At 33.8% G+C, this 11,600-nt stretch overlaps 1 protein-coding gene and 1 long non-coding RNA gene across 2 annotated transcripts; one reads left to right on the forward strand and one right to left on the reverse strand.

The window, feature by feature from the left end:
- Positions 1–4,671: 4,671 nt before the first annotated feature.
- On the reverse strand, positions 4,672–8,228 carry LOC133032663 (uncharacterized). The gene is made up of 3 exons (XR_009685253.1): positions 8,001–8,228; positions 7,265–7,863; positions 4,672–5,615 (listed from the first exon to the last, which is right to left on the reverse strand). It is a non-coding gene; the product is annotated as an uncharacterized LOC133032663 (long non-coding RNA).
- A 188-nt stretch (positions 8,229–8,416) lies between these two features.
- Positions 8,417–11,349, forward strand: LOC115711387 (uncharacterized). The gene is made up of 7 exons (XM_030639721.2): positions 8,417–8,642; positions 9,088–9,467; positions 9,590–9,817; positions 9,925–10,279; positions 10,371–10,498; positions 10,587–10,722; positions 10,842–11,349. The coding sequence occupies exons 2-7, from the start codon at positions 9,124–9,126 to the stop codon at positions 11,079–11,081; spliced, it is 1,431 nt and encodes a 476-aa protein (XP_030495581.1). The 5' UTR covers positions 8,417–8,642; positions 9,088–9,123; the 3' UTR covers positions 11,082–11,349.
- Positions 11,350–11,600: the final 251 nt, after the last annotated feature.

Here is an 11,600-nt window from a genome sequence, read left to right on the forward strand (position 1 = left end):
TTTTCAAATAAAATAAAAAATATTTGTGGAAAGTACCACCGAACCCAATTTTCAAATCTAATTTCCTCAAGATATTGTGTAACCGCAACATTCATTGCTAGAATGTTCTCAAATTCTCTGTGAAACTCTGATTTTGAAGATGTCAGTCTTGAACTTGTGGTTGACATTCATAATAATGTGGTGGTAGCATGTACCGTGGTGTGCATTAGGGAACATGATCTCCAAAGCATGAACAATGCTTTGATGCCTATCCGACACAAAGGCTAAGTTCTCAACATCACCAATCGTTTCTTTCAATTTTCTCATAAAATAGGTCCAAGAATTGTGGTTTTCACTGTCAACTACAACGAAAGCTATCGAAAAGATATGGCTCCCTGCATCGAGTGCCACTACACACAATATTTGCCCACCATACCTAGTCTTCAAGAAAGACCCATCAATGCATACAACAGGTTGGCAAAACCTAAAACCCCAAATATAAAGGACCCAGAGAGAAGAAACAATACTTTAAACGACCATCCTCTACCACAAAATCCGTGATGGTACCTGGATTTCTCAACTTTAGCATGTGCAAGTAACTACGTAATTTATGTTGGAATATTTTACCAGGATCTAGATTTACTACCATGTATGTTGTTTAACATCCTAATATGAATTTCTAAAACAATGAAATAAACACATAAGGGTTTAAAAAAACCTTACATTGGGTGCAGCGGAATATAATGACTCCTTCCGTTTAGATCTCTAGCCCTTGATTCCTTTCTATAGCATAACATTATCAAGATCTGAACCTGGATCTCTTTCTCTCCTTCTTGAGCCCGATTCTCCTTCTTGTTGATTGGATTCTTCACAGTCTTACACACTATGATTGAGATACCACTTGATGTGTGTGGACACTCACTCTATCACTCAAGGTATGAAAATATGAAGAGAATAGGAAGAGAAGGTGGTTTTGGCCTAAAGAGAAAGAAGGCTCAGGAAAATTTCTGAAAGTTAAATTTCATCAATCTTTAAGTGTGAGCCATCACTATCTATTTATAGGTAACCACCTAGGTTTAGATTAGATTTAATTAGCATTAAAATAATAATAAAAATAAATGGTAAAATCCATGCATAGTGGCCGGCCCATGGGTTGGATAATGGCCCACTTTGCAATTTTGCCATTTTGTCATTTTCCCATCTTATTTTCTCAAAAACTCCAATTTTCCAATTTAACCACTTAAATGCCAATTCCAATTATTTAACAACTAAAAATTAATTATTAAATAATATTCATTTAATATATTTATTAATTAGACTAATCAAAGTCTCTTAATTAACAAATAAAACCTAGAATTTCTTTTCTTCACAATTTTGCCCTTGCTTAGTGAAAATTCATAAACTAGACATAGTTTAATTTTAGAATTATAATTGATTAATCAAAATCAATTATCTGAGTCTTACAAGCAGTATGGTCTCAACTAGTATGGGGACCATGGACCTATATAACCGAGCTTCCAATAAGCTGATCTAAAATTTACCAAGTAAATCCACTAACTTATTAATTCCTTATTTCATCCACTCATAGAACTTGAAATTGCACTCTCAGTTATATAGAATGCTCTATATGTTCCACGATATAGATACGCTATTAATTATCAATTGTTATAATTCCAATAATCAATGATCCTCTATAGATGATCTACACTGCATAGGGATAAAATTACCGTTACACCCTTTCAATATATTTTATCCTTAAAACACTTGACCACCTATAAATAATATTTTAGTGAAATATATAATCACTAAAATGAGATCTCAATCATTTATCTTTATTCAGTCAAGCTCGAAGGAAATCTTCGTTTCACTTATAAATACCTATAGAAGCTATAGATTCCATATCTATGTTTAGCGCTCCCACTCAATTGTACTATCGTGTTTCTAAAATGTACGTATCACCCTGACCAAAAAATAGACTTAACTAACAAATCAAAGAACATGAATAACACTCTTGAGATTGAACCTAATCATGTGAGGACTAAGATCATTTGATCTAGGATCAACTAGGTGATATTGTATTGAATAGATATTACGGTAAATTTATCATATCTAATCAAAGTTCAATATCGGTCCCTTCCAATGTATACTCCATACATCCGATACTGGTACACTTTGCCAATGCCCAGGAAAGAACATAACACTTATCCAAGGTGTAAGTATACCTATCGCTAATTACCATGCAAGTCTAAATCCAGTGAACTGACAAATCAGGGAATTAAACTTTTTGAACATATAATCATGATTATATTCCAATGTGTTGACAACACTATAATCATGAACAAATACATATGTTCTGGACTTAATAGAATTTATAATCATGAAATAAATTATGTGAACCATGCAACATAATTTTTTTTTATCTTTATTAACTAGTAAATCTAATTATATTGAAATGGGTTTTATTTAGGGCACAAAACCCAACAATTTTGAGTATGAATCTTCAGGTGTACCCGGAGCTAGGTATAGTGCCTTCTCTATGCACCTCCATGCCTTTTCATAACTCATTTGGATCCCGTAATCCTTGTGCATATTTTTCCTTATATCAGAGGCCAAATGATCCGAGCCGTCAGTTGCGAACTTATCCTTAATTAGATGGGAAACTATCAAAGGTGATGCTTGACAGTTATCTTTTCCTCGAAGATCAAGGGAACATGTATGTACATTATGAAATGTACTCACCTCAAATATGTTACAAAATACGTTCTTCTTCGCTCTTAATCTCCACCCACAATCTGTATCTTTACATGTGACGTACCAAACATCAGTACCGAACTTTCTAACGAAGTAGCCAAACCCTTTCTTCATTGCATACAAGCCAACAACCATCTTTAAATGCTCTTTGTCTCTAAAAAACTTTCCTACATGTAACTCCCCACCTGGTGTGCCACCCATAGATATATAATGACTATGATCCTCGATGTCTTCTCTTGTAAACATTTTCTCCTTGACTTTACTGTAACTTGTCGAATAAGAAAATGGATCGCTAAATCCAGTCTCATTAGTCCTCTAGCATCACTAGGACCACCAGCATCATTGGTCTTCTAACATTATTAGGACTTGTACTGTCAGTGGTTTCTCTAGCATTACTAGTTTTGCCTGGACGACTACTACTAGTACCAGGTGTTTGAGGATTTTCTCTACGGGGCATTCACTTTCGTGTCGGTGGCCTGAGTGGTATTTAGTACGATAGTATAGTCAAGTTCAAAGCTACAACAACAGAAACCTCTGTACCTTGGTCATCTCTTACGTCATCATTGCCCTCAACATAACATTCAGGGTCTGGATCATAAAAAAAACCATCAATGAAGGGCATTTGTGCTACAATATCAGCACTCGACATCATAGTGTCTAATCCAGGTAATACATCGGCAACCAACACCTCTGAATTTGTTTCTGGAACAAAACTCCCAACATCGCTACGAGTGTCCTTAACAAAACTTAGTGTGGGACTAGGATCGACACAAACATTCTTCTTTAACAAAGTTACAAAGGAGTAAATTCATCTGGCTTCTTCGCAAGTGTAGACAAAAAGAACCTTGCATGCTTATCATTTCCAATAACTTCTAGGCGATACATTAAGTCTTTCATTGTAATTTACTTCAAATGTCATACTGCACTTTGTCAACATCCAATTCTTCATCCAATTTAACCGCCACCATGACTTGTTTTCTAATTATCTTATATATAATATAGGAATAATTACATAGAAAATATAAATTGACATTTTATTTACAAAAATACCTCTATAAGGTAAAGTCAACATTTATACCTTTTATGTAATTTTAATTACCAAAATACCACTTACACTATCATCACTTACACAATTAGACGATAGTTGCAGAGTGGTTGCTGCGTGGTTGCGCGGTGGTTGCATCAGACGAAAGTTTCAATCAGACGATGATTGCATGGTGGTTGCTAGGTGGTTGGCCAAAGGTTGCATCAGACGAAGGTTTAGGGTTTAGGGTTTAAGACGAAAGTTTCTGGGTAGTTGTTGGGTGGTTGGCCGAAGGTTGCATCAAATAAAGGTTTGAATCAGACGAAATAACTGTTAGCAAAATGTTTATGTAACTGTAATGCAACTGTTGTGAAACATTAAAAATCAGAACAGTATTTTCATGTACATAACTCTATCTACATGTCTTTTTATAATTTAATATGAACAAATTCACCATTAGAAATTTAGAAAACAACAAAATATACCAGGATAAAACATTTTACTATAGTATTGATGTATTTTTTTGGGATTATACTTGAGTTGGATTGTTTGGGAACTCCAATTCAACTTTTTAAGATCTGCCTTTTATGGATTTAAAAATTGAAGTCAGGACATTAGTTTTATGCAAATTAAACTGGATTTCCAGTTGAATTTTAGTTTCATAATAGTTTTTCTACACTTTTTTTATGAATTTGAAACAGTCTCTCTTTTGATTGATTCTGGTCGTCTTCTCAGTTGAAGTCGCCAGAATTAATGATGGTTCTCTTTCTGATTGAATTTTCGTTTCGGTTGCGTTGGGTTGCTGCGTAGTTACACGATAGTTGCGCGATGATTGTGTGATAGTTGCTCAGGAAGCATAGATCATGGGTTAAAGGTATGTGTTAGTGGTAATTGTGTAATTTTTTAGTTGGGATGTATATTTGTTTATTTGGCCAGCTGAAAGTATTTTTGTAATATTGTTATTTTTTTTTTGGTTAAAACTTAAAAAATTCCTATAATATATATATATATACTATACTGAAGTTACGTGCAAATGCACGTACATTTAGTTTTTATTAATTTCTTTTATTTAGTATATTATACTTTTTTTTTTATTTGAAGTATATAATAAATTTTAATTATTATAATAAACTATTATATATATTTTAATTAAATAAATAATATCATTTTAGAAAGTAATTAAGTGTTTAATATAATGTATAAAAGGGAAATAAAAGAGTAAAAGTGGTCAAGAGTATAATAGATCATTCTTATTCTTCTATGGTAATAAGACATTTAATATGTTCTTTTTTTGGAATAATTAAACCTGTAATTATAAATCAAACTTATTCATTTACAACAACAAATGATATAGGGGAGGGGACATCCTTTAACCAAACAGAGATTTATCCAACTCAAAAGTATGTTTTGCTAAGTCATGAGCAGTTTTATTGGCATCTCTACAAACATGAAAGACAACAAATCCAGAAAAAAAATGAAAAAAGACCTACAACTTCCAATAATATCTGCAAAAGTAGATAACATAGGCGAGGGTTGATTGATGCAAAAGTAGATAACATAGGCGAGGGTTGATTGATTGCCATGGAAACTTTAAGCGCATTTATTTCTATTTCATTAATAGGCAACTGCAACTGTGAAGCCCAAAGGAGGCTGTGAAAAAGAGCCAAGACTTCCATCTCATGAGCCTTATAACACCCTGTGAGAGGTTTGGACAAAGCAACAACCATGTGGCCAAATTCACTCCAAACAATAGCTCCGACACCTGAAATTCTACCAGCAATATTAATAGCTGCATCAACGTTAAGCTTCAGGTCTCCTCTAGTAGGGAACTTCCAAGGTTCACATGGGCCAGGAACAACAGCTGGAGGAATGAAAGTTGGATCAGCTAGAGCACAAGCTACTTTATATTGCAGTAGAAAAGAGATAAATAGGGAATAACAACATAAACATGAGAAGCACACAAACCATAAAACTTCTTAACCATAAAACTTAAAGAAAATATAAGTTCAACATCCCTTAAAGAGAAAAAAAAAATCCTTTATTGGATATTAATTTTTGATTCATATAAAGATTATATTGTTTGGAGGGGTGACAATCAACCAGCTCATACACCAAGTCACTATGGTCATTTATCTTTTTGTTTTTGTAGAGACTATGGTCATTTATCTTAATATAGCCTAATTCTGCTATATTATTTTCCAACTTTACCTGCAAAGGATTAGATTTTGGAATAAATTTATTCAACCAGCATTAACTTAATAAAAATAAACACTCATAGTAAAGTATTAAGTGTCTCAATAATCTTGCTCATACATTTGGAAGCTTCAATTATAAACCTAGAAGTTAATTTCGTTTTTAAGAGCTCCTCGCCTACTAATAGTAAAGACCCATGTAGATAAAATTACAAGAAACTAAAACCATGAATGAGAATTGTTTACACATCAAAAATTGCTTTACCACCACCCCAAATAATATTTTATAAGCAAAGTATCACAACTTGCAAAAAATATGTACTCTTCAAAGTTTTTATATTATCATTCTAAAATCTACTTACACCATAATTTCATCAAATAGAGAAAATTATACATGTTCTTAGTTAAAATTGCCAAAAGCACATTTGCTTCTTCTCTTTGAGCTTTATTCATAAATTTGATCACTGGATTAACTTTATCATCATTCACAAGTTGCTCAAAGATAATCTTAGTCACTACTATTACCATCCAATTTTTTCTTTATTTCTTCTGAATAAAACCTATTCTTGAAACTATAATTGCTAGTACTGTTAGATAATTTAGGACCACAACTATTGCTAGAAGAATGAGCATGGAAGCTGAAGCATGAAAAGATTGCAGACAAGAGTTAAGAATAAGAATTTCATAATGACATTCTCCAATCAAATTTAATTTTCAAAGGATAAAAAAACCCCAATTTCGAATTTTAAAGAAATTTAAAAATAATTGAGATAAAAACAAAAAAGCAAAAAAACCCACTTATGTTTAACTCTATTGGATAGTGAAATCTGTAACAATATGAACCCAAAATATATATAAGCAAATATAAATATAGCAACAATGCAATTAATCAAAATATACCACAATCAGCAAAGATTCAATGAACAAAGATCCATTGAATTCCAAATATTCGTTGACCTCCTAGGATATCCTCCACCCAAAATTAAAACCTCAAATTCTCAATCACCCAGCAAATTTTTGAAATGCAGTTCAATAGGAATCAGAATCAAACCAATAAATCAATCAAAATATATATGTAAAAATTCTAGATTGAAAAAAATTATAACCTCATTGATATTTGAGACATTTACGAAGACAGAGAAATTTGAGAGGAGAACTATGAGGAAATAGCCCAATTGTTTCCACAACTAAAAAATCAAAAACAAAACTCCCCAAATTCAAATGATCTACCAATGTCACAACATGCATTGTAAAAGAATGACATACCTGATAGAGTGAGTAAATGTTTTTTTTTAATGGAGTGAGCAAAGATTTATACCTCTTTAAGTTCTTATCCTTCTTCTCCGTGTTCATCCTCTTTAACTTCTTCTTCCTCTTTCAAATAAGCCATTTATTTCCATCTGATTTAAAAATCGTTTCTAGATTTTTCTTTTCTTTTCGACTTCATATATGCGTACATTAATCAAAATAGAGAGCAAAACATTAATTAGAATTAATTCATTTTTCTTAACACAACTAATCCCAAATATATGCCTAAAATTGACAAGTTGAGACAAACAAAGCCACTTTTCATTAATCAGAATGAAAAACTTTTCTTTTGGCAGAGAATTAAAAACTTACACAGACGAAATTCTACATGATGACAAATAAGCGACAGTAAGCTCCACTACAGTAACTAATTTCAAGGCTACCCAGATAGCCACATTATCAAAGGCATGCCAATTTCCACCAACTCGCGAAAACACGCATATATAGTAAACTCTGTAACAGTAAGTACAGAAAAAACATAAGGGAAATAGCTAAAAGTGCGAATATTACCAGCAAGAAGAGTGTCGCGACGATTAAAAGCAATGCACTTCATGACCCCATGTTCTAAATACTCTTCTATAACTTCAGGGAAATCCCCTCGCAAAGGATCTTTACCAAAAAAAAATAGAAAAAAGAGAAAGCACGAAAAAGTTCAGGCAATTATAAAACTTAGACTATAAAATGACAAACCAATCATCAGAAATTTGCAAAAAATTCAAATAAATTAGGAAAGGAGAAAAGCTTACCGATTATCGGGGCATTCATCGTTATCTGTACGAGGTTTGAGAGTCAAAGCTTAGGCTTTTATGATGCGAATGGAGGCGGAGAGAATTTGGAATTGAGAATGAAGATATGCGAAACAAAATTTGAAGAAGAAAGGGAATAAAAAACACTTTGTTTCTGAGCAAAAAAGGAGGAGGGTTAGTTGTTTTTTCTCAATAAACAAGGAAGGTTAGTTTGTTTGTTATTTTTTTTTTCTAAGCTAACGTCCAAGTAACGTGACGTTAACTTTTGTCAAAAAAAAAAAAAAATTAAACCAGGTTTTAAAGGAAAAAAACGTTAAACCAACAAATTCCGTTAAACCAACAATTGCCGTTAAATAGACACTTTTAATATATAAAGATATAGATAGGTATAGATATGTCACGTTACCCTTCAATTTTATTCTTTTAATGGAACCTTTCAAAAATGTTAATTATTCTTTTTTTTTTTTTAAAAAAAATATACGTGAACTTATTTTAGTACTAAAGGCCAAACGAAGAGCTCTCCTCGTCTCTCCTATTCTTTTCCCCAATTTCTCTTCCCCTTTGGGAGCTCAGCTCAGATCCGAGATCTTTAGGCTAATCAAGCTAGGGTTTGATCTCTTCTCATATCACGTCTTCAACCTTGTAAGCCCAATTTATCCCTCCTAGTATCTCATTCATTATTTGTCTTTTTCTTCTATCTTGTTTGTGTTAATTTTTCCAGATCTATTAGATTTTCAAAATTTTCCAGACCTTTTTAACGTTATATGTAATTGCAAGCTTTTGTATCGATTGGGTTTCGTGAAATATGTTATGATTTCAAATTGAATGCTGGGATAGATAGCTGGATTTTTCAAACTTGTTTTTTCATTGGGAAAGTTTTTACATTTGGGCTAGATTCATTGTCGTACGTATGATTTGAATTGACTGCTATCACACTGGTTTGTTCACACTGTATGATTTTGTACGTATGATAAAAATCAATAATAAAAACTGGGTTATCCTTTTCTGTACAAAAATTCCTCATGTTCTGGACCATGGATCTTGGATGTGATTGATTTTGTATTCAAATTTTGGTTGTATTATGCAGATTGGTTTAGCTTAGTTTTGGCAGAAACAAGATAAGATGGGAGGTGGTTTTCGTGTCCTCCATCTGGTGAGGCCTTTCCTCGCTTTTCTGCCTGAAGTGCAGAGCGCTGACCGAAAGATTCCATTCAGAGAGAAGGTGCTATACACCGTTGTAGCGCTTTTCGTCTTTCTGGTGTGCAGTCAATTGCCTCTTTATGGCATTCACTCTACAACAGGATCGGATCCCTTCTATTGGATGAGAGTCATTCTTGCTTCCAACAGGGGGACTGTTATGGAGCTCGGAATCACACCGATTGTGACATCAGGGCTTGTGATGCAACTTCTCGCTGGTTCAAAGATCATTGAAGTTGACAACAATGTCCGGGAGGATCGGGCTCTCTTGTATGTAGCCGTTATCAATTGCATAAATTTGTCAATTTCTTAAATATATTCAATATATGAATATTGGAAAATCCCTTTGTTGCTTGTTAGATTATAAGAATGGTTTTAATTATTCTTCGCAGAAACGGAGCACAAAAGCTATTGGGAATCCTTATAGCTATTGGTGAGGCTGTTGCCTATGTTTGCTCTGGCATGTATGGAAGTGTTGACCAACTCGGAGTTGGAAATGCTATCCTTATTATCCTTCAGCTCTTCTTTGCTGGGATCATTGTTATATGCTTGGATGAACTGCTTCAGAAGGGATACGGATTAGGTTCTGGAATTTCTCTTTTCATTGCAACCAATATTTGGTGAGTTTTATTCTTCTAAGCTTATCTCCCTTTGGATAGATCGATGGTATTAGCAGTATGTTACTAGCAACCATATCTCATTCTTTTGACCTGCTATGATTTTTCAGCGAAAATATAATATGGAAGGCATTCAGCCCGACCACCATTAACAGCGGCCGTGGAGCTGAGTTTGAAGGTGCTGTTATTGCTCTGTTCCATCTACTGATAACCAGAACAGACAAAGTTCGTGCTCTGCGCGAAGCTTTTTACCGGCAAAATCTCCCCAATGTTACGAATCTCCTCGCTACTGTCCTGATCTTCCTGATTGTTATCTACTTCCAAGGGTTCCGTGTTGTCCTCCCTGTGAGGTCAAAGAATGCCCGTGGACAACAAGGATCTTATCCTATCAAATTGTTCTACACCTCAAACATGCCAATCATTCTGCAATCTGCACTTGTTTCCAACCTTTATTTTATCTCTCAGGTGATTGATTTTGATATTTAAATGGACAGATTAGATAGTTTTATTTTTTTGCTTTACCAATCTTAACCTTTTATTTTCTTTTATTATACAGTTACTCTATAGGAGGTACAGTGGAAACTTTCTGGTAAATCTTTTGGGCATATGGAAGGAGTCTGAGTATTCAGGTGGTCAGTATGTCCCCGTTGGCGGTATAGCTTATTATATCACCGCACCTTCAAGGTAACAAAAGAATTTTTCTCTTGTTTCAACAATCTTGAAATTTAATTGATTTCAAATACACACTGAAGATTTTTATTCATTTGTGCAGCTTAGCAGATATGGCTGCAAATCCTTTTCATGCATTGTTCTATCTGGTTTTTATGCTATCTGCCTGTGCCCTTTTCTCCAAAACATGGATTGAAGTGTCTGGATCTTCTGCCAGAGATGTTGCCAAGCAACTTAAGGTATAATAAACTCAAGTCAATTAACATGTATTTTTTTTTTTAAAAAATAAAATGGGGTACACAATTTCTGAAATGCAGTAGAAAGTGTGTTTTACATATCATCTTTGGCTTAATTGCAGGAACAACAAATGGTGATGCCCGGACACCGTGAATCAAACTTGCAGAAGGAGTTGAACCGCTACATACCTACTGCTGCAGCATTTGGTGGCATGTGCATTGGCGCATTGACAGTGTTGGCAGATTTCATGGGGGCAATTGGTTCTGGAACCGGAATTCTGCTTGCCGTGACTATTATTTACCAATACTTCGAGACTTTTGAGAAGGAGAGAGCCAGTGAGCTTGGCTTCTTTGGTTTCTAAACTTAATCACCTTAAGGAGCTAAAAATGGCGCCAAAGCTGCCTTCATCACAATTTTGGTGTGTAATATATGTAGCTAGATCCTGTTAACACCAAAAGGCTCGAGTTCTATATGGCTAGTTAGGTATTTTTCAAAATTTTCCAAAGTTTTTTATTTTGTTTCATTTTATTAGTGTATCTTTGGAAAATACTTATAGCCCTTGTGGCTCCACACTTGTGAAAAGTTTAGTTATTTATAACGGATTTTACGAGGAGTTTAATTTTCAAGAATATGTTATACCTACCTATAGCTTGGGGTTACCATTTAGTAAATAGTATTAAGAAAAAATAAATAATTTTGTTCAAAAGAATGGTAGTCTTTACACCTGAGCAAATGACCTATTTATAGGTTTACATAATAGCATGACTTGGGGTTTCCTAATCCAATACCCGTCCCACTTCTCTAAACTAGATTTAAGTTAGTTTAAACATAAAATAATACTCTAGAATATCCCGTAAGTAGCCTTGGTGACTTGTGAGTC

Source organism: Cannabis sativa, chromosome X (assembly GCF_029168945.1).
Source record: "Cannabis sativa cultivar Pink pepper isolate KNU-18-1 chromosome X, ASM2916894v1, whole genome shotgun sequence".
Classification (NCBI taxonomy): domain Eukaryota; kingdom Viridiplantae; phylum Streptophyta; class Magnoliopsida; order Rosales; family Cannabaceae; genus Cannabis; species Cannabis sativa.